The sequence below is a fragment of the Ziziphus jujuba genome, chromosome 4 (assembly GCF_031755915.1).
Source record: "Ziziphus jujuba cultivar Dongzao chromosome 4, ASM3175591v1".
Lineage (NCBI taxonomy): Eukaryota > Viridiplantae > Streptophyta > Magnoliopsida > Rosales > Rhamnaceae > Ziziphus > Ziziphus jujuba.
In genome coordinates this window covers 11,095,306-11,120,098 of record NC_083382.1, presented here as the reverse complement: position 1 = coordinate 11,120,098, position 24,793 = coordinate 11,095,306, and the positions used below count along the sequence as shown (strand labels likewise).

The following is a 24,793-nucleotide window of genomic DNA, read 5'->3' as shown; positions in this document are numbered from 1 at the left end:
TATGGCTTTAGAAGGTGAGGAACACTTATCGCAAACTATGGATGTTAAAGAGAGGAAATAATTATTGAAAAAGGCATATAGTTCAATAATTCTTGATCTTTGAGACAAAAGCATTGAGAGAGGTGTCAAAGGAAACAACGGCAATGGATGTTTGGAGAGTTTTGGAAAAAAGGTACATGGCTAAATCGATACTAAACCTCATCAATTTGAAACAATGGCTATACGGCTTCAAAATGAAAGAGAGAAGGTCTTGGAATGATAATCTTGATGACTTCACTAAGTTGATTCAAGATATGGAGAGCATGTGAATCTCAATTAAGGGTGAGGACCAAGTGGTGATTTTGCTTAATTTTTTGCCTCGAGGAAACGAGCACTTTGTGGATATTTTGAAGTATGGAAGACAAACCTTGGATGTGAAGGAAGTTATAGCGGCGATAGTTGCTAAGGATGCAGAGAAGAGCTTGAGTGGCAAGAATAGTGATGGGTTAGGGCTCACAGTGAGAGGTAGAACCTCGGATCGACCTAGTGGTAGAAATTGGCAAGGTAAAAGTAAGGGTAGATCGAAATCAAGGGACAAAATGAGATGTTTCCGCTGTAATCAATTGGGCATTTCAAGAAGGATTGTTAGAGAGGCTTGGAAAAGGGAAGGAGAAGCAATCCAATGGAGATGCAAATGTTACCTTGAAAGGTTATGAAAGCTATGAAGTATTGCTTGTAACCGACCGAGACAATGGTGTTGCGTGGATACTTGACTCGGGTTGTACTTTCCATATGAGTCCAATGAGGAGTTATTTTGATACATTTGAGGAACTAGATGGAGGACGTGTTCTCATGGGGAACAATGCAATTTACAATGTTGAGAGGATTAGTACAATAAAGTTGAAGATTCATGATGGAGTTGTGAGAACTTTGTCGGATGTGCGGTATGTTCCCGGGTTGAAGAGGAATTTGATTTCTCTTGGTACATTGGATGAGCATGGATATAGTTATAAAGCCAAGAGAGGCATTTTGAAGGTCTTGAAGGGTTCAATGGTAACGATGAAGGCTTCTAAGAAGAATGACTTGTATATGCTAGATGGAAGTGTGGTTCAAGGTGAAGCTTCGGTCTCGATGAATGAGAAAGTGAGCGACACCACACTTTGTCATAGAAGGCTATGCCATATTAGCGAGAAAGAGCTAATTGAGTTTAGTAAACAAGGGATTTTGTGTGGGCACAAGGCGGAGAAACTTGACTTTTGTGAGCATTGTATCTATGGCAAGCAAGCTAGGGTGAAGTTCAACATCACGGTGCATCGAACTAAAAGGATCTTGGATTATGTTCATTTCGATGTATGGGGTCCCGCAAGAACAAATTCAATGGGTGGTTGTAGATATTTCATAACCCTCATTAATGATTACTCAAAGAGAGTGGGTTTACATGTTGAAAACTAAGGATGAAGCCTTCATTAATTCAAGGAATGGAAGGTTATGGTTAAGAACCAAATCGGAAAGAAGATGAAGATGCTCCGAAAGGATAATGGGCTTGAGTATTGCAATGAGGAGTTCAATTTCTATTGCAATGAGTATGGAATTGTGAGACACAAGATCGTGTAGATGACGCCTCAACAAAATGGTCTTGCCGAACGTATGAATAGGACCATTTTGGAAAGAGTGAGAAGTATGCTTTCCAATGCCAAGCTACCTATAAGTTTTTGGGTAAAGGCCATGAATACCGCGATGTACTTGATCTATTGACGTCCATCAAGTGCTATTAAATTCAAGACTCCAATGGAGAAGTGGTCCAAGCATGCATCGGATTTAAGTAATCTTAAGGTTTTTGGTTGCACTTCGTATGTTCATGTAAACGAAGGTAAGTTACATAAAAAATCTATGAAATACATTTTCGGGGTACCCAGAGGGTGTCAAAGGCTATAGACTTTGGAATCTGGATACAAGGAAGTGTGTGATTAGTAAAGATATGGTGTTCAATGAGAGTGAGATGCTTGGGTTGGCGAAGGATGGAGAATCTTCAAGTGGAGGTGAAGTTGACAAAGAGACATCCAATATTGGGATTGAGGATAATCCAGGAAAAAATGTGACTCATGAGGAGCACCATAATACAGAAGTGATTCAAGAACAAGTTGATGAGGTAGTTGATCGCATCGATGAGGAGGTGGTTAATATTGATAACCTCCATGATTACAATTTGGCTCCCGATAGAGAACGGAGACAACCCAAGGCACTGGTGAGATATGGTTTTGCAGATTCTATTGCATATGCTCTCTAAGTTGGGGAAGAAATGGACTCAGAGCCTAACACTTTTGAGGAAGCTTTAGCTTCAAAAGATTTGGTAAAGTGGAAGGCAGCCATGGATGAGGAGATGGATTCCTTTAGTAGATAAGCCTAAAGGTGGAAGGGTTGTAGGTTGCAAATGGGTGTTTAAGAAGAAAGAAGGTGTACCCGGAGTTAAGGCATTAAGGTTCAAAGCTCAATTGGTTGCCAAGGGTTATACTCGAAAGGAGGGAATGGATTTCAATGAAATATTCTCTCTGGTGGTGAGACACACTTCTATTTAGATCTTGTTATCACTTATGGTTCACAAGAATCTTGAGTTGCATCAATTGGACATCAAAATGACATTCTTGCATGGAGACTTTGAGGAAGAGATTTACATGGCTCAACCTGAAGGATATGTAAGGGGTGCCAAGGTATGCTTGCTTCAAAAATCCCTTTATGGCTTGAAACAATCTCCAGGCAATGGTATAAGAAATTCGACATATTTATGCTTGGTATTGGCTTCAAGAGGAGCACATTTGATCTTTGTGTGTATTACAAAGAGTTGTCGAATGGGGAGTTCATTTATCTCTTGTTGTATGTTGATGATATGTTGATTGCGTGCAAACATATGGATGAGATTGATAATTTGAAGAAATTGATAAGTTCTAAGTTTGATATGAAAGACCTTGAAGAAGTTAAGAAAATTTTGGGGATCGATATATTACGGGATAAGGAGAATCAGGAGATATTTGTCTCTCAAAGGAAGTATATTGAGAAGGTCTTAGAGAGGTTTAACATGGGCGGTGCGAATCCCGTGATCACGCCTTTAGCACCCCACTTTAACATGGGAGGCTTTGCAATGGATCCTAAGGTATTTGAAGGGATCCATGGATGTTGGTTTATTGTATCAAAATGAGAACAATGGTAATGGTGATTGTGTTGTCGGATATTATGATGCAGACTTTGGTGATGATCAGGACAAGAGAAAGTCCTTAACAGGTTACATATTTTCGGCTTGGGGTAATACAATTAATTGGAGAGCATCGTTACAATCGATGGTTGCACTCTCAAGTACCGAAGTCGAATATATGGCGGCCACAGAAGCGACAAGGGAGGCATTATTGTAACACCCCGTCCCAAATTGCACCGGAATCCGTGCATGTTGATCGAGGTTGACTGTTGACCGTTGACCAAAGGAGTCAAAAGTTGACTTTTTGACTCGGTGAGAATTTTGAGTTGACTAGGGTACCGTGGCGAAGTGCACGATGCCACGAGTTCGTAGACTGGTAGCACATCGAAAACGGAGCTACGGTTTGGAAGTTGGACGAAACAAGTTGCGGTCCAAACTGTCCAAGGAGTGCCGAGGTTGACTTTTTGTTTATGGGGAATTGAGCTTTGACTTGTGCATGGTTGTGAAGTGCTCGTCGATACGAGTTCACAGACTAGCGGCACGCTCAAAACGGACATCCGGTTAAAAAGTTATGGACGTTTGAAGTTTACCGGATACCGTATTATTTTAATATTTTTGGTTTGTGCACTGTGGTTGTTTAGGTGCACGCGCGAGTAGTGGAGTGGATCCCGAGGAGGATCTTAGTTGATTTGCGCTCTCCAGGTGAGTGACCCACCTTCAAAAATTATTTTGGGTAATTAATTAAATTTAATTGGTATTTAATTTAGTATTTAATTATGCTCATGTTGTGTGGTTTAATTATGATTTTAATGCGGTTTAATTTAAATTATTTGTTATGCATGAACAAGGTATGTTTCGGTATTAATTTCACGTGGTTTCAAATGTGATTTCTCGGGCATAATTAGGTTAAATATTTTATGAAAATATTTGGTTAAATTTTATAAATTATGCCCGCGGTATTTTTATGGTTGCATTTCGTATTTCGAGAAATTGTGATTTGTTGGTTATCAATTGATTCGTACCGGGTTGTTAAATAAAAATATGTGGGATGGTGTTTGTGAAAAATTTGGTATACTTCCCACGGTGGTTTTTGGAAAAACGGTACGGTTGGTTGTTTATGTTTATTTTTAGACGCACTCATACAGTATTGGTGTTCTGGTGTATGGTGTATGGACACGTGGTTTAGCACGCGGTTATTATATGGTTTAGCGTGCGGTTATTACTTCACCCGTGAGTTGCCATTGGACCGTGGGCAGGCAAGGTTATTGTTGCGCACAGCCGCCCCCCTCCTTGGCCGGGTGATGGTTTTTTAGCAGTCGGGACTGTCGGGACGCCGAAGTGACCACTGCAGGTTTCTCTCTTTAACCTCCCCGCCAGTCGGTGCTCGGGACGCTGAGTATCGGAGAGCATCACCGGTATATGGTGTGGTGCGTCAGGTGTAATTGTCGGTGTAATTGCAAATAATGGTTTAAACCCCAAAGGTGTTCAAAATTTATTTATTATAATTTATTATATTTTTATTATATATTTGGGGTATGCATTTCTTTAATTGTTGTTGTTAAATTATTTAATCCCTTGGTTTTTGGGAGGTATGCACATTGGGTTTTGCGAAAAGGTTTTAAAAAGGGAACATTTCAAACGGAGCGATTGGTGAGAGTTTTGAGGGAAATCATTATTTTCCAAAGGTTATTATGATTTATTATTAATTGTTGGTATTTGTTCCACTCCTTAATTGTTATTATTTTATTATTATTATTAAAAGGTGTTCAGTAGTTCGGGTTACTCACGGAGATGATTAGCATCTCACACTCTTAAATTCCGTTCCCTTAGGTGCAAGTGGTGGTAGACGTTCTTTCGGAGCGAACCAAGTTTTCCGCTGCTGTTGTGTTTCGAGAAGTTTCTTTGTACTCTTTCATTTCAGTGTATTATTTCTTTTCAGCCTTGTTGTATTTCTGTTGTTTAGCACTTCTTAAAGCTCTGTATACTATTGGAATACTTCTGTTTTATTTATGCACTGGACTGTTGTTGCTTTGAGAAGTGCTGGAATTTGTGGAATCAGTTTGTAGTTTGTGGGAGGAATAAGGGGATGTTTTTAGAAGTGTGTTTTCAGTGCAGGTAAATTGTGGTAAGTAAATCCCTTAGGGGAGGCTCTGTCGGATTTTCCTTTGGAGGGTCCGGTAGGGTTTCCCTGGGATCAGGGCTGTCTAGGGTTCCGGGGAAGGAATTCTGGACGGGTCCTGACATTATAGTTAAAATGGTTAGTAAATGAGCTTGGTGTTCCCGAAAATCAAGTCATTGTGCATTGTGACAACCAAAGTGCGATCTACTTGGCAAAGAATCAAGCCTTCTCGGCGTACAAAGCATATCAAGAAAAAGTACCACTTTGTTCGAGAATTGATCGACAAAGGTGAAGTGGATTTGGTGAAGATTGTGGGTGAAAAGAATCTGGTGGATATGTTGACCAAGGTAGTGCCAACGGAGAAGCTTAGACTCTATATGAGTCTAAGCAATGTGCAAAACAAGTGATGAGGATGTATGTGCAAGCAAAGAGTGATGGAAGTGATTTGAAGAGTTTGTGAATTTAGAGTCAAGGTGAAGAAATGTTGTTTTTTGTGACTCTAAATTAATGATGAATATGAGGAGTTGATGGGATGATGTCTGGTGATGAAGTGAAGAGGAAGGAAGCCAAAAAAAAAAAGTTTTTTTACAAAATTATTGTTTTACCCCTCTTTTATGATAAATTAGCCTAGGATTTCATGCCAAACAGAAAAGAGAGGGTTTTTTACTTGGTTTTAGAGAGAGAAATAGTGGGTTCTTCAACATCCCATCAATGGTGCCATGCTCTTGGTGATTAAGCTTGTAATCTTTTCAAATTGATGAAAGTCGTCATCTCCTTACTTGCTTGTGGATGTAGATTATCTTGGTTAAATCACGTAAAACTTGTGTGTTTTTTTTTTTCTCTCTCTCCTCTTATATTTATGTGCTTATCTTTCTTTCTCTAGATTTTTCATTGGATTTTCTTGTGGAATCATCTATTGCATCTATTTTTGCTTGATTGTGAGCTAGTTGTGGATTGTTTGCTGCTTGTGGATATATATATTGCTTGCTATACACAGGTTAAATCTCTACATTCTTGTTTAGCTTTGATGTATCTATTTTATACAAAATGCTTTATAGATTTATTATGAAATATGATTTTATTTTATTTTATTTTTTTCTGGATCTGCAGGGTAAGCATCAAGTAGCACTTTAGGACCACCCCTACAGGCGAGACTTGGGATCGATTATTAGCAAATATGTTGGAAATTTCAATTTATTTATGAGCTACAAGATTAAAATCTTGCATTTCAGCATTGAGATCTAATAATATGGATTTGTTCATATACCATTGTTATGAAGGTCTTGTACCAGTAAAGAAAATTGTAAGATGTTTCTTAACCAGTTGCCACCCTCCCATTTGAAAATTATGTCTAAAAGTGTATGCAATGAATATATAGTGACCTGGTTGGTATGTTATAAACAAATATAACCTCCTTATGCTGCATAATATTGCTAAGCTTTCATGATCGAAGTTTTTAGAGATTGCTGAAAAGCAATATAGAATGTTAGCTTTTAATTTCACTGCATTTAAATTGCTGCTCTATTTCTTATGTAATTCAATAGCAAAATGCTTATAACAAGGCTGTTCTAAAGCTTCACGTTGAGGCTAAGTAGTACTTGTTTATGCTTTTGCTCACTTGCACACTCTCATTGCCATCGATATTATATCAAGAATAGCGGCTAAATAAATGAACAGGGCTCAATTGGAATCCAAATTGAAATTTTCTTTTTACTTAAAAAACCTTGAGATAATTATTAGAGCAAAGGAGCTACATAATGAAGTTGCAATTCTTTTATGCGAATTTCCTCAATTGGGCATTGCAGTTCAGAAGATGAGGGGGGGAAAAAAACTTTTTATCTTCAAATTGTAAGGAAATTTCTGTTTATGTCTCAGTAACCTAATACTTCAAATGTTGCACCTTTTTGACAAAAGTGTGTGGTTTACTGAGGCCGCCACTAAGAGTAGGGACTATAAGAGAAAAGAGAAATGCTGGGATTAGAAGCACTGAAATTTCTCCAAAAGGAAGCCGATATATTATTGACTTGTGCAATATTTGAGGCCTTTCGGAGAACCATTCCACTAATCTGCAGGACAGAATTTCTTGGGATTACGTCTGATAATGTAGTCCTGGAATATCATGTTTATAATGGAAATAGGACTATTTTTGTAGTCAAATATCTGACCTCTTCAAATGTGGATATGGAAGATGGGGGATATATTACATGGTAGTCATAACCTTAGATTTTGTAAACCAGTGAATCTTAGGTGCAAGCCTTTATCAACAAGTCTTGGTTTTGTACCTAATTATATTCATTGGCTTTGAACATTCTTTTTTGGTAATGAGTTTTGAACATTCTTTGATTTAGTTAAATCTAGCACTGATCTATGTGTTAATTTGATGATTTTACCTGGGTCCACTTCTTGTCGAGTAAATTTTGTATCGAATAGATAGTAATTAAAGATGTTACTGCAAGTAAAAGTTTTAGGATAAAAATTTGACAACTCTATCTCTCTAAAGTGCAGGTTAATAACATATAATTTATACATCATTAACTTCCTAAATTAATTGGAATTGTCCACCCAATACTAATGACCATTAGTGGAATTTACTTGATAATTTGGGCTCCCCAACAAAAGAACATGGAACTTTATCATGCTAGCCCAAATTCTTAAAAAACTGCTAGTGGTCTCTGCACAGTACTTGGGAAATCAACTTTTTGAGGCAACGGAATGGGCTTTTTAACGAACTACATTTACTTTCTTCTTAAATGGACTGGACATTTCATGGGCTGATCTTTAGAAGTTTTATCTACAAATATACAGAGACAGGGTTAAATGTACACTGAATAATATGTCCATAAACTTATATTACATTTATTATTTGAAAACAACTAAATTATATATAAATTAACAAATAAAGGTTAAAAACATCATTTCAAATCAAATATATAAGTTGACTAATATTTGACTATTAAAATGACCTAAAATGAAGTGTGAGAAGGTTATTGAGAAATCTCTCAAAATTGAAATACATTGGTGCTGAAAAAAAAAAGGTACAAAATAAAGGAGTTAAAGTGAAATTTATCATTTGATTTATGTTACAGATAAGTATTAAAGAACAATTGTACTTTAGATAATCCTAAAATGTTTAGATCTTAATTTTGCATCTTTTGTCTTTTAAGTATTTCATCCTAACAGCTTTGAGTGCAAACAATGAATAGGAGTGTAAATGAGCCGAATATTATATTCTCAAGTTCAATTTGAATGATTTTATAAGTGCTCAAGCTTGGTTTAAATTTATAAATTTTGATATAACTTACTCAAATTCAGCTTAGCTCATTAACAAAAAATTCGAGCTTAGCTCAATTCAATTTGTTATAATATAAAAATTTAAAAACTTGAATAGTTATTTTCTCAAATAAAAAATTTTATGATTGTTATTAATAAATTTTATTTATTCTATTAATTTTATTATAAAATTTATTTATTTTTAAAAAATAATATATTTAAAATATAAAAAATATAATTTATGTATTATAAATATTCAATGTGCATAAATATATAATTTAATATATATATATATTTATATTTATATATATATATATATATATAAAAGTAACAAATTCAAACTATTTATAAATTATTTATGAACTTATTTATTGTTTAAAATCAACTGTCAATATTATTTTGGTTTGTTTTCTTTCCAAGAATCGAGTTTTATAAGCTAAAATTAAGCCGAACTTGAGCTAACGACGAACTACTCGAATCTGTTTACAGCTCTAATAATGAATGGGAAAAGTTAGATTGATTAAAAAAAAAAAGAGAAAAAACAAAGAAATATCCCTTTTTTTTTTCCCCTTTTTTTTTGGGAAAAAAGGTGTTTTATGAACTTAGAAAGGGAGACAACAAAGCCCGGAATAGGGATGTCAATTTGCCCCGCCCATCCCCGAAACCGCGGTGCACCACCCCTAACGGGGCGGTTTTTTCCCGAAAATTCCGGGATGCGGGGCGGGCTCGGGACAAATACTTAAAAACCGAGTCGGGGACGGGCCGAGGACGGGAAATAATAACCCCGCCCCGAACCCGCCCCGATATATATATATATATTTATTATTTTTTTTATAAAATTTTATTTATGTAAAATCATTTTTTATTTATTTTTCTAAATATGTATTTTATTATAATTGTAAATTTGTTCCTTGATGTATTTTATTATATTTTTATTGCATTGTAGTCATTTTTTTTATATTTTAATCATAAAATAATTTTTTTATATAAATTTTTTTAAAAAATATTAATTAAAAAAAAATTGGGGAAAACCGTCCCGCCCTGCAAAATTCCCGATCCCGTCCCGCACCTAAAGAAACGGGGAAAATCGCGAGGATGGGATGTAAAATTTCCCACGGGAACAGGGATAAGATTTTAAAAACCGGCCCCGTCCCGCCCCGTTGACATCCCTAGCTCGGAAGCAGGAGCTGACTTTTGGGATCTCTCCTAATTCCTAAAGAAGACGGACAAAAACTGATTGGGGTTGAGAGCCCCTGTTACACCAATGTTAGCTGCCCACTGGCAAAGATAATGAGCAGCAGTGCAAATAGTACCCTAGGAATCCACTCAAAAGAAAGAGAGTCAAAACTATTGAAAAGATTATGAATGTACGCAAGCAAGAAATCAGCAGACAGTGGACCGAACTATTCCCTGACTGATTCAGGCCTTGAATCACGGCTCTAGTATCACTGTTGCAGATAATCTTCCCCCACCGTGCACGAACTAGCACCTGTAAAAGCCTTATAGAGCCCCTTTGAACTCCCTAAACCTGTTGTTCAAAGCAGGAATACAGGCCTCCGCCACTGGGTTCAAAGAAAGGCCTACTTTACCAACCCACATGGCCGTGACTGCATGCGGTTTATTTCAACGGGGTGAACAATTCACCGATCCATCACCTCAAAACTCTGCTGCTCTGCACTATCTTCTCAATTGATAGTCACCAAATGCATTTCCTTTTCGCATGACAAGCACATGTCATATATATTATGTAACGTTTGCAACGTTTTTTAGTTTTGAATGATTTTGAATTAGTGGGCTTTAATTGGGCCATTATTGCTTGCTTTATTGATTTCTGTTTTTGGGTTCTTGGAATAAGGAAAAAGGGAAAAAGAAGGAAAAAAAAGGATTTGATTAATTGGATTTTCATTGAATTTTTTCCTCTCCTACGTGAACTCATTTTTGGAAAATAGAGAAAGAATATTTTCTGCATTTTGTTGTTAAGTTGTGTGGTAAAGCAAAAGTACACCGAAAGTTCAAAGGGAAAATTTCAATGGTGCTATGTCTTAAAAGCTTCAAACATCCGTTATAATTTGGAAGACGATTATTAGAAAACATCTATATCGGTGGGATAAAAATAGTTTTAAAAATATTATAGTATTACATAGGCCTCGGACAATTTTATCTATAGCAAATCATCAAATCTAAGGACTTACAGGTTCTTATTTTTATATTATTAATTTTGTATATTTTATTTACAATTATTTTGGATCCACATGTATATACATATATTATTCCCATAATAGTTTTCACATATTATATTATACATATATAGATTTCTTTCTTATTTATTTATTTTCTTTTGATAATGATATACATATATATATATATATATATATGTTTTGGTGAAAGATAATGATATACATATATAGATTTATAATTGAAAATATGATTACAATGAATTATAACGTTTATGATTACATTAATCAAAGTGCCATGCATATGGTTTAATATATTACCACATTATTTATCATAAGAATGAAAAATATTTACATAAAAAAAGGGTTTTATATTAAACATATATTATTTTGATGATGTTGGCATTTGACAAAAGGTTTATTTTCACTTTAATATTTTTTTATTTTTGAAGTGTTGCTAGTTAAACTCTTAATTTTTGATTAACAAAGTCAAAAATCTTCTCGCATTACCGATATTAAATTGTATTAAATTTTAAATTGAAGATATTAAGTGTAAAAATTTTAAAATTAATTTCAAAAATCTACATTTTAGTATTTTTTTTTTTTTTAGTTTAAAACTTAATACAAGTCAAGTAACAGGCACTAATTTTTTTTTTAAATAAAAGATACTAAAGTATAAAATTTTTAAAATAATTTTAATATTTTGTATCTAAGTATATTTTAGTTTAAAATTTTATATAATTTAATATTAGTTACATGACACGACCCTTAAATCTTGCAATCAAAAGTCAATTAAAATCTTAAGTCACAAAAAATTGAAAAATCAAGGATCAAAATTGTTAAATCAAAAAATTAAAGAATCTAAATTATACAATTTTAAAAGTTGAAAATATTAAAATGCAATTGTTGCTAGATAAAAACTATAAATTTTTTGAAATTTCAAGGTGAAAAATTTGTCATCACATAAAATGATACCTTATACTTTCTTGTAAATTGTAATATGATTGCCTTTCAAGCATCAATTTAGTCATTAATGTCGCATTAAAAAGTTAAAATTGAAAAGATCCAAATCTTTAATTATTTATTTATTTAGGCTTCCAAAAGAAAAAAAAAAATCCAAATCCATTGCTTGTTTATCATTGTTGACAAAACATGAAGATTGATGATATTATTATTATTGTTGTTGTTGTTGTTTTGGTAAGAAGATTTTTATGTTAGCTTCTGTAAATAAAATAAAAAAAGGCAATCTATGTTTATACTATTTTAAGTTTGTGGTGGTACAATGGGACACCTTATTTGTCTCAGCAATAAAATAAAATAAAATAAAAAGGGTGCGGTTACCCACGTTTTTTTTATTAATTTTTTTTAAATAATCGAAAGTAGTAATTTAACAAATAAACCAACACATTTTTTTTTATTATTATTATTTTTTATATAATCAAAAATAGTAATTTAACAAATAAACCAACTCAACCTTTATAGAAGTGAATTTGAAAATTGTGATTTGAATAATAGCAAGCCTTATTATTATTATAAAAGGTTTCGTACCGAAAATGTCACATAGTACAAAATTTTAGTGTCATTGATACTATTAGAAGATTTTTTTTTTTTTATTTCATCTAATGAAAATTCTTGTTTTTTATATACAAAATATTTTTTTTTTAAAAATTCCCATTTTTTATATACAAAATGTCTGTCGCATGTTCTTTTTGTTTCGTTGTTATATTTGCCCCACGTCAAGTGCTGGCACTTAAGAGGTCACGATGTATTATATGCTCCTAAATAGAAGTGGTAAGGTTTAACATAAGAATCCAAGTCAAAAACACTCACTAATTAATTCACTAGTATCAATATGATTAATACCAGTGTCAACCCTGAAACTTTGGGGGCCTTAATCTTATTTAATAGGTTAGTTTTTCTATAAATATTTTAAATAAATAATAAATAAAATGAAAAAAAATAAATGTCATTAAATAAAAATGTTTCAAATTATATGAAATAATATAATATTCTAACATTTTTAAAAGTTGACTTTAAAAAGTTGACTTTTTTAGCGTTTTTAAATTCTAAATTAGTTTTTAGACTACAAAAGTTGTTTTAGCCACACCATAATTGTAACTTTATTGGAAGAAAAAAAGATAATTATTATTATTATTTTTTTTAGAAAGTATAATGCCATTTAAAGATGTTAATAGCTAGTTAATAAGAAAAACCTACTATTGCCATTTAAAGATATTAATTGCTAGTTGTTAAGAAAAACCTATTATTGCCATTTAAAGATATTAACTGTGTTTATATGTTGTATATATTTCAAAAAATAAATGTTAACCACACCACAATTGTAACTTTACTAAAAGAAAAAAATATAATTATGGTTTTTTTTAAGAAATTATAATGCCATTTACGGATATTAATTGCCAGTCAATAAGAAAAGAAAATCCTATTATTGCTATTTACTAGGCAATTTAATATTCCAAATTTTTTTTACTATTTTAAATATTTTTTTAAAAATTAAAAACATTTAAAAAATTTAGGAGACCCTTGACCAAATGGGAGTCTTATGCGATTGCACACTTGGCCGATAGTCAGAGTTAGCCTTGATTGATACGATTATAAATAAATGAGTAGCAAATTAATCTATTTAATTCTAAATGGACATAAATAAGTTAAATTAATGCATAAAAGTTAAAAATAATGATAAATAAATATATTTTTAATATATTGTAATGTAGAAAAACAATTAAATAATATAAATAATATAAATATTTTATTAAAATAGATCGAACAGATCAATCCGTTTAACATAAATATTAAATAAATACAATATAAGATAGGTAGATAAATCCCAACACAATTAACAACCGTAAATAATGAGTTAACATATAACATAGCTTGTTTTCATTATATAAATATAAATTACAACAATATAAAATCCACAACCGGTTTATTGTACTATATGTCATAACTATACATATAAATACCATGATCTTTACTAAGTCTCATATTTAAAATAAAAGCAATTTAAGAGTGTCTACGAAATCTAAGAGTACAATGAATTGCCACTCCTACTCCTAAATATTGTTCTCATTATTTTCGTTTGTTTCTTAATTTTTTAATATATTGGTTTTTTGAGCAGTAAAATTTTTAGTATCTTACAGTAATATATCTTACAGTAATATCTCGATATTAAAAAAATATATGTGAAATTTAGCACTAGATTGTCCGCACGTTAACAACAAAATCTATAATCCATAAATTCAGAACATCTAATAAATATATGTTTCAAATAAAATCATATGCTTAATTAAAATTTGATAGTAATATTTTACCCTAAAAAAATTGATAATAATAATAATAATAATGATAATTAAATGTGTCAAATGGATTGCTTTAGTTGATAAGTTATTATACCCGTAGACATATAAGATCATGGGTTTGAGAGGGAAATTGTTGTAAATTATCAAAAGAAAAATATATACAATTATATAATTAATAAATCATTAATTTATAAAGTAAGAGTTAAAATTGTAGATTTAAAATTATATTTGGAGGTCTAAAACAAGGACCATTTACAATAGTTTCTTGCATACTGGTATGTTGAACCGATAACCTCCTAATTATATATGTGAATGATTTATCAATTCAACTAACTTCATTTAAAAAAAAAAAAATTCTTAGCAAAAATATAAACCTATTTTCTAAAAAGAACAAAATGATAATATTATAATAAAACTGAGAGCAATTGCCGCCAATAAATAGTGGGAGTACATAATTGGAAGGCCAAACCTGAAAGAAACTAAATGGTGGTTTTTGTTGTTAACCACTCAAAATCAAACACTCCCTTCTTCAACTCGCTCAAACAAAGTCATAGGAGTGGAAGCCAGTGCACGCCTAAACTTTGCTGCACTTTCTTTGTTGAACTGTAGTTGGAAATTTTCCCAACGCATGTGTAATCGATCCTTCAACTAAAGTTACTAAACCCTGACTAAACCAGCATTATATCTATGATCTAATATCCATCCCTTAATAATAGATGTAGTCGTTGATGAGAATTTGAATTTGGGAAAATTTGAGAGAAGAGAGGTATAGATGTAGTCGTTGATGGGCATCATATGCTTGATGTATGTGTATAGCTTTTCTTTTATTGCATCTCAGCAATTAGATACAAAAGGAAATTCCTTTTTTTCACAAAAAAAATAAAATAATGACCATGCAAGTGAAAATTTCAATTCATTTTTCAAGATTGAACGGCAGGAAATAAAAATAATAATAATTAAATTCTATTTCAATGTGTCATTTTTGAGTTGCAAATTTTAGACCTTAATTTCAAAAGTCATACTCATTGTATGACTTTATTACATCTCAGCCAATATATAACAAGATAAGGGGTGGTGTTCAAATGAGGGATAGAGTACTTGATCCTGAAATTCTAACTGTTGCTTAAATATTACACTTCAAATTAATTATGAAAAGTTACATCTATATTTAGGGTTTATATCTCAATAAGGCTATATGTTATACTTCTTAATTTTTTTTTTTGTTTTTTTTTTTTATTGAAGCAATATGATCTAGAAGATATAATTGAAAAATGAACAAGAAAACAATTCTTAAAATGCATTATGTTGCTAACATTACATAAGGTATGCAGAATTCTAAAATTGTAGTTGTTGCTTAGAAATCATTAAACGACAAATTAAATGCAAAACCACCACATACATATTGTTAATACAGAAAAACAACCATCATTGAATAATCTGTGGATATGTAAAATAGAGAAAAAAGAGAGGAAAAAAAAAAAGTCATCAGAAATTAGAAGACAGAATTTGAATGTCAAAAAGTTATTAAAATTGCTTATGGTGCACCTTACATGAGATACATTATAGTTTAGGCATATGGTTTCCTTGAGGGACAAAGAAATCTATTCTCAACCTTAATAGGCTGGACCATAAAGTCAATTAAGAGAACTAAGCTTTAAGGGGAAAATACTAATAAGAAATGATGTTGTTTATGCCTCTGGAAAATATTTTGATAATTTTATTTAAGGACATATTTTGATATGCAATGGGCTAAAAACCCCTCTAGTTGGACCTGGTCTTTGCGCATGCTGAGAAAGGTATTGTCAAGGACATGTTCTAAGGACTCCAATGACTTTGTAATTGGGCTTAATTTTCTTTTATCTATTTATATGGTATTAGGGGCAAAAAAAAAAAATTTATCTCATAACAATGGAAAAGTTTCTGTATTTTTTTATTGGGAATGATAGACATATTAAATTGTTTAATTATCAAATCATATGACAAATAAAATTTCTATATATTACTTGTTTAAGAAATATATATAAATGAACTTTAAAAAAAAAATTGGTAAATAAATATTATCATATAATTTACTATGTAATTTAATAAATAAAATTTGGTAAACAAATCGGTATCTTTACCTTTTCTCTTTTTCTTTTTTTTTTTCTTTTTTTCCTACTTGGATTGACCTGGGAATAGCAATGTTTATTAAATTTGGACAATTAAACGCTCAAGATATTAGAAAAAACAGGGGAAAAAAAGACTATGAGAGAGATATGCATTGACCGAAAAGAAATAAAGGCAGTAAAGGAACCAACGAGAAGAAAAGGTTGTCTAGCTATAGTTAGTACTTTGTAAACAATAGTAACATGTTTTTTCGCCCCTTAATATAATAATTTAATAATAAAAATATTTTACTAATTATTTTTTATGTTCTTTTAATATATTTTTTTAGGTTTTTTTGTTTTTTTCCCCGTTTCATTCGGAATTTGTATATTATTCGCGTTTAATACTTTTAAGTTAAAAAAAAAAAAAAAAAAAGCTTCTTTTACCGTATAGTTGTATTCTGTATGTGATAATACAAAAGTCACATATATATTTACATTTACGGTGTGTATCACAATATGATCATATATTATGCCTTTTTTTCTTTTTTTTTTTTCCCATTAAGCAGTATTATCCTCAAGTTATAATTGGAAAATGAACAAGTTGAGTTATAGATGTCCAAAAAGACAGAGAACAAGTTAAATTAATCTCTACGTCAGTGTTTTTTTTATAGATATGGTACAATTTTATTGCAATATTTATAATATTACTAATGATGACTATTAAAATAGTGTGGTAGAGGAAAAACAGCATGACTTCAAACAACCAATTCAAGCCATATAATCCTCCATCAAATCTCCTCTACATTAACTTTTTTCATCAAAGACAAGCATACATCATTCACAAAAAAAAATAAAACCTTCACAATTCTCAAAATGCATTAATGTTGCTCACATCACATAAAATATGCAGAACTCTTAAATTTCAACTGTTGCTTAATCATTATTAAACTAAAAATTAATTACAAGAACCACATATATTCTGGATTTGTGTTTCAATATAATTATACATTTAACTTCTTTTTTTTCTAAGCAATATATAATCCTATAAAGTTATGATAGTTTTATTACAATATTTAGAACACTACTATGTGAACAAAATTTCGAACCAATTGAACTTTTAAACCAATTCAGTCAAGTCTCCCCTATCTTAACTTTTCCCATGTGTAATCTATTTTACCTACCTTAACTTTCCCATGTATAATTCCTTTTACATAACAACAGGAAATCCTACTCTGAAAGTTTAGTCAATACTTTAGGTGGTGTCATTGAAGTTTTTTATGTAGTGTGGTATTAGTTTGTTGAAACTGAAAGTTTAGTTCACATTTGTTTCTCTTTTTTTTTTTTATCAGCTTAATTTTAGGAGTAATTTCTTGTATATTTACAGAAAATATTTTATGAAACTGGTATTCCAGATTTGCTTTTATTCATTTAGTTATTTATTTATCTGGTATGAGTACTGGTAAAGATATATTATCATATTATCTATGATGTAATTTGTTAAATAAATTTTGATAATTATTTTGATATCATCTTATTTGTAATGTAATTTCAATAAATTTGGTAAATATACTTTGATATATTTAGCATTATTGTTTCCCTATTTGGATCGACCTACAGGAATTCCAATGTTTACCTGGACTATCAAACCTTGAAAATGTTAACCCTTGACGTGCAAATTAAATTACAAAAAACAGGAGACTTTGAATGGAATATGCATTGACTGAAAGAAATAAAGACAGGGAAAGCGAATCAACGTGAAGAAAAAATTATTTCTGAAAATGTAGTCGTGACCAAGACTCAAAACAGATAAATGGGACTTATTCACCCAAAAAAAAAAAAAAGGATAAATGGGACATACAGCAGGTTATTGTGGAAAAGAGACATGGCTTTTCTCCTTTTGTTTTCTTCATTACTTAACAATATCGTAGCTTGTAGGTGCATGCATCTAGCTACAATTAGTAAACAGTACTAATATGTTTTTTCTTTTAATTTCTTTTAATTTTTAATTTTTTCTTTCTTTTTTCTCTAAGTGGTAACATATATATAGGATACTTTTTGACTTTTTTTATTGGAAGAATTATAAATAAACTCTCTAAGCTTCACCCAAAATTTCAATTTGCATTAATTTTTTTTTTCAAAAATAAGTTTTTCACTTAACCATGTCATAATATCAAATTAGTAAACAGTAATAACATATTTTTTTTCATTTAATTTCTTTTTTTCTTTTTTCTTTCTTTTCTTATTTTTTTAATTGTAAATTGGAATAAATTATTATTATTATTTAAAATATATAAGTTTTTTACTGAACCAAGTCATAATATCAAATTGGTCGTATATACACAACTTCAAATTTCATTTTTGTTAGAATTTAACAAAATTGATTAACAATCAATCAAATTAATATAATTGGGTTTTCTATAAAAATATTTTATTATTTATGAGTCCACAAGATATAATTGGGTACTCAATTTAGCCATCGGCATGTGGTATGGGAACTTGTCATTCTCTGTTGATATTGTCTCCAATTTAGCTACCGTATTCGGTATGGGATTTTTATTCATAGTTTCCCAGAAATTGGATATGGGGTTTTTATTCAGAGCTTCTTAGAAAATTACATATCTTAAAATTATTTTCACCTAAACATACTTAACTTACAAATTCTTTCGAATCCTAAAGTTAACGACTTTTAAAAGACCTCTATATTTATGAGAATGATTATTATTATATTTGACTTATCCTCTCATCTACATTCTTTTACATAACAAAAAGAGTATTCACACTCTGAAATTCTAATCATTGTTTTAGGCAGTGTCACTGAAATTTTTTTCTGCTCAATCAAGTAGCCAATCCTTGTGTGGAAAATAATTTTTTTTTTTTTGGGGAAAATAGTTTGTTAAAATTAAAGTTTAGTCAATATATATATATATATTATCAGCTTCATCTCATAAGTACCAGCTTCTTGTACTGTTGCAGAAAATATTTTATGAATTGGTATTCCACGTTAATTTGCTTTTATTTATTTATGTGGTATTAAGGGCAAAAAAGTTAATTTATCTCATAATGTAGAGGAATGTATGTACTTTTCTATTGAGAATGTTAAAACTACCAAATTATTTAATGATCAAATAATAAGGTAAATAATGTTGTTATATATTAATTGTTGAAAATTTTTTATAATTTAAATATAAAAAAAATGAGCTTTTAAATGAAAAAATTTGGTACAATAATTTGGTAAAAAAATATTATCATATAATTTGCTATGTAATTTGATAAATAGATTACATTTTTTTTTTCTTATTTGGATTAACCTGGGAACAGCAATGTTTGTTTTGACAATAAAAGGCTGAAGATATTAACCTTGACGTGCAAATTAAATTAGAAAAAAACAGAAAAGGTCTATGATAGAGATATGCATTGACCGAAAAGAAATAAAGTTAAAGAAGGGAACCAACGTGAAGAAAAAGTTGTCACTGAATGTGTAGTCATGATCAGGACAAAAGTGTGAACAATACTAATAGTGTTTATGAAAAAAAGTGTGAACAATTAATACAATTCAACTTTTAAATCAATTTCAATCAAGTCTTTTTACATTAACTTTTTCCCACCTTTAAATGTTCTTTTACATAACAAAATAATTTACACTCTGAAAGTCTAGTCAATATTTTAGATCGTGTTACCGAATTTGTCTTCGCTGAATAAAGTAGTCAATTTTTATGTGGAAAATAATTTGTTCAAACCGAAAGTTCATTGTGTGTGTGTGTATATATATATATATATATATATATATATAGAGAGAGAGAGAGAGAGAGAGAGAGAGAGAGATATGCATTGATCCAAAAGAAATAAGGGCAGTAAAGGAACCAACGAGAAGAAAAGGTTGTCTCGCTATAGTTAGTAATACTACAGTCGATGACTCTTAAAAGAGTGTGAAAGAGGGAAAAAAGACCAATTTCAATCCATAGAGTCCTCCATCAAGTCTCCCCCTACATTAACTTTTTCCATCAAAGACAAGTAGACACCATTAAAAAATAAATAAATAAAGCCCTCACAATTCTTAAAATGCATTAATGTTGCTCACATCACATAAGGTATGCAGAACTCTTTAATTTCATCTGTTGCTTAAAGATTATTAAACTTCAAACTAATAACAAGAACCTCATATATATTTTGGGTTTGTGTTTCAATATAATTATATATTTAACCTTTAAATATGAAACACCTTAGTTAGGTAAAGTCTCCCCTACATTAACTTTTCTCTATATATAATTTTCATTTACATAACAACAAATAAATCATACTTTCAGAGTTAGTCAATGCTGTTAGAAAAAAATATTAATGAAGTAAAAATCTACATTTCATCGATTTAAATTTTTTGAATCAATAGTAATTCAATATGATATCAAAGTTAAAAATTCAAAAAAATCCTGAGTTAAAAAGGCGAATCTACATGTGACTACTGAGCTCAAAACTCAATAAGCATAAAAGAAGCGGGCTTACATGTGAGAAAGAATGTTAGAGAAAAATATTAATGAAATGAAAGTCCATTTTTCATCAGTTTAAACTTTTGAAATCAATAGTAATTCATCGAAAGCATGCAGGAATTAATTCATTGAAATTGAAAGTTTAATCCATATTTGTTTCTTTTCTTGTATAGTTACAGAAAATATTTTTATGAAACAGGTTTGCTTTTATTTATTTATTTATTTATTTATATGGTATTAGGGGTTTCTCCTATAATGTACAGGGGTTTCTCTAAATTTCTATCCGAAATTGTTTGGCAACAAATGATGTTACCATATATAAATTTAATTTGATGAAAAATTCATATAAAATAGATTTCTAAATGAAAAGTACTTATAAAGAAATATTGCCATATTATTTACTATGTAATTTAATAAATAAATTTGATAAATACTTTAATATATTTAACATTATTGTTTTTCTATTTGGATCGGCTGCAGGAATTCCATTGTTTATTTGGACAATCAATTAACCCTAAAAATGTTAACATTTGATGAGCAAATTAAATTAGAAAAAACAGGAGGAGACTTTGAGTTAGACCGAAAAGAAATAAAAGGAGGGAAGGGAACCAACGTGAAGAAAAAGTTGTCCATAGTCATGGTCAAGGTTTGGTCGATGGGGCATTAAGTGGGGTCACTGTGGAAGATAGGCATGGCTTTTCTCCTTCTATTTGCTTGTAGCTGCAGTTACTAAACAGCAGAAACATGTTTTTTTCTTTAATTTCATTTTATTTTTTATTTTTTCTTTCTTTTTGTCTGAGTAGTAATATATATATATATATATATATATGTAGGATAGTTTTTGACATTTTTTCATGGGAAAAAATATAAATAAACTCTCCAAGTTTCACCCATAATTTCAATTTACATTAATTTTTTTTTTCAAAAATAAGTTTTTCACTTAACCATGTTGTAATATCTAATTGGTCAAATATATATACCTTCAAATTTCATTTTTCTTAGAATTTAATAAAAGTGATTAACAGTCAAACAAATTAATATAACTGGGTCGTTTATAAAAATATTTTAGTCCACAGGGCATATTAGTATCCATGCTATATTAATTGCTTAAATTGATTGTTAACTCACTAGTGGTAGGCAATATAACTAATCTTATGGAGTAGTACTATATGATATGAACACTTGAAAACACGACTGTTAGGATGACGCTAGTATAAATGTCTACACAATCCTGCTAGCTAAGAAAGAAAGACAGTTTTCAGCCCCCCCCCCCCCAAAAAAAAAAAGAAAAAAAAAGAAAAGAAGAAAGACAGTACTCAACATTCTCAATGGAGTCTTCTAATATTTTCTGTCATTACTTGAAGTTGAATGTTGTAATAATGCTTTTATCACTCTTTCTACTTGTTTATCCTCAGAAAGCAGCCTCGTCTTACAGGTGCCATGAACATGAGAGGTCTTCATTGTTGCAGTTCAAGCAATCCTTTGTCATTCACGAAAGTGATTCTGCTTATTCAAAGGTTTCATCTTGGAATGGCAGCAAAGATTGTTGCATGTGGGAAGGCATTGATTGCGATGAGGATACAGGTTATGTCATAGGCCTTGACCTCAGCAGCAGCCACCTCTTTGGTTCTATCAACTCCAGTAGCTCCCTCTTTCGTCTTGTTCACCTTCGTAGCCTCAATCTTGCCCACAATGACTTCAACAGATCTGAAATACCAGCTGGGGGATTAGTCCATCTTTCTAAGCTCACATATCTCAATCTTTCCGAATCCGTTTTCTATGGTGAAGTTCCTTTATTAGAAATTTCACATCTTTCCATGTTGTCATCCCTCGATTTGTCTGAGTCACATTATTTGACTCTGAATGGTTCCAAGCTCATTAGTCTGATCCACAACTTAACCAACATCAAACAGCTTCTTCTTAGCGATGCTAACATTGACATGCCAATTGCCGACATCCTTGAAAACCTTGCCAACTATTCTTCTTCATTAACAACTCTGGATCTAGCACATTGTGGACTGTATGGTGAATTTCCTGGTCTAGTTTTCAACCTACCAAAGTTACAGTACCTTGATTTGAATTCCAACTACCAACTTAGAGGCTCCTTGCCGGATTTTAACTCCAGCAGTACTCTCACTCATCTCAAGGTGGCTTACACAGGCATCTCTGGTATGCTACCTGCTTCAGTTGGTAACCTCGGCCAGCTTATTGTATTACAAATTTCAGACAACAAATTAAGTGGCCACATCCCTTCCTCAATCGGTAACCTCTCATTGTTAACTACTTTGGACCTCTCAGACAATAATCTGGAAGGTGAGATTCCCAGCTCATTTTATCAGCTTAAGAATCTTGAGAGTCTTGACCTGTCTCGTAATTGGCTAAGTGTTGTTGATCTAGAAATGTTTGTTTCGCTCAAAAATTTGTCATTTCTTTTTTTGTCGTACAACAACTTATCAGTCATTTCGAGTTTCACCAGATCAAACACAAATACAACCATTGCACAGTTAAAGATTCTAGAATTGGATTCTTGCAAATTGACAAACTTCCCTGAATTCCTTCGGAACCAAACCAAATTGTCTGAACTTACTTTATCCAACAACTCCATTCAAGGATTAATACCCATATCGGTATTTAATATGAGTGTAGAAACTTTGGGTTATTTAGACCTTGGTTATAATTCCCTAACTGGTTTTGATGATCAATCCGCAGTGCTTTTCAACCCACGCTCTAAATTAGAACACTTATACCTTAATAATAACAAGCTGAAAGGGTCTCTCCCAGTTCCACCACCATCCATCTCTGATTATGACGTGTCAAACAACGCATTGGAAGGTGAAATTCCTCCTTTGTTTTGCAATCTGACTTTACTTGGTGACCTTTATCTGTTTGACAACAGTTTCAGCGGCAAGCTCCCTCCATGTTTAATAAACTTGAGTACTCTTTATATCCTTCAATTAGAAGGAAACCACTTCGGTGGAACCATTCCAGATACATGGACAAATAAATGCAACATACGGGCAATGATATTGAGCGAAAACCAGTTTGAAGGTGGGTTACCAAGATCATTGGTAAACTGCACAGGGCTTGAGATTCTTGATGTGGGCAACAATCAGATTAATGATACTTTTCCATTTTGGTCGGCAACTCTTCCTGAATTGAAGGTTCTCGTTTTGCGTTCCAATAAATTCAGTGGTGCTATAAGGGATCCTGATCCCTATCAAAATAAAAGTAGAGCAATATTCCCAATGTTGCACATCATTGACCTCTCTCACAACTCTTTCTCTGGACCTCTGCCTCATAGCTACTTCCAAAAATGGGATGCCATGAAAGTTTTTAAAGATCAGGAAGAGCCTGCATATCTTGCAATTACAATAACAAATAAAGGCGCGTCCAGAGAATATTTGGGGATCCAAACTTCATTGAATTTGTTGGATGTTTCAAGCAATAGGTTTGAAGGAGAGATTCCAGAGTTGATAGGAGATTTGATTGGGCTTCATTCAATCAATTTTTCCAACAATTTTCTTACAGGTCACATCCCATCATCTTTGAGGAACCTATCTAAACTTGAAGCTTTGGACCTTTCCTATAACAATTTATCAGGACAGATTCCTCAACAGCTTGCACTGCTCAATTTTCTTGAAATTTTCAATGTGGCACATAATAACCTCACCGGGCCTATACCACATGGCCAACAATTTGACACATTTCTGGATAGCTCGTATGAAGGAAACGCAGGTTTGTGTGGGAAGCCATTGTCAGAGGAATGTGGGAACTCCAAGGACTCACCACCTCCATCTTCAATCGTTGAAGAAGAAGAAGAGACAGGGACTGCATTGGAATTTGGTTGGAAACCAGTAGTGATAGGGTATGGTTGTGGGTTAGTCATTGGGATTGTGGTTGGTCATTTTGTAATTCATAGGAGATCTGTTTGGTTTGTTTATACATTTAGAATTAGGCCACCAAAGTAAGCGTAAACTTTCTACTTTGTATAACTAGTCTTTTTTGCTTTTTCTTAGCAATACTAATACCAAATAAGTTGCCTATGTGTTTTATATAGAACCAATAAGTTGTTTATTCATGGCAAAACTATTTTATATTTTTTAGGTGTCATTTATTATAATTTTTTTATTTTACATTTTTTCCTTTGATTTTGTTTGTAATCCTTCAAAAACTACACTC

The 24,793-nt window shown here is 31.6% G+C and overlaps 1 protein-coding gene across 1 annotated transcript; it reads left to right on the top strand.

The window, feature by feature from the left end:
- Nucleotides 1-1,957: 1,957 nt before the first annotated feature.
- LOC125422055 (receptor-like protein 9DC3) lies at nucleotides 1,958-24,582 on the top strand. The gene is made up of 4 exons (XM_048472507.2): nucleotides 1,958-2,224; nucleotides 2,583-2,687; nucleotides 2,783-3,127; nucleotides 22,030-24,582. Exons 1-4 carry the CDS (start codon nucleotides 1,958-1,960, stop codon nucleotides 24,580-24,582), a joined length of 3,270 nt encoding a protein of 1,089 aa, XP_048328464.2.
- The last annotated feature ends 211 nt before the right edge of the window (nucleotides 24,583-24,793 follow it).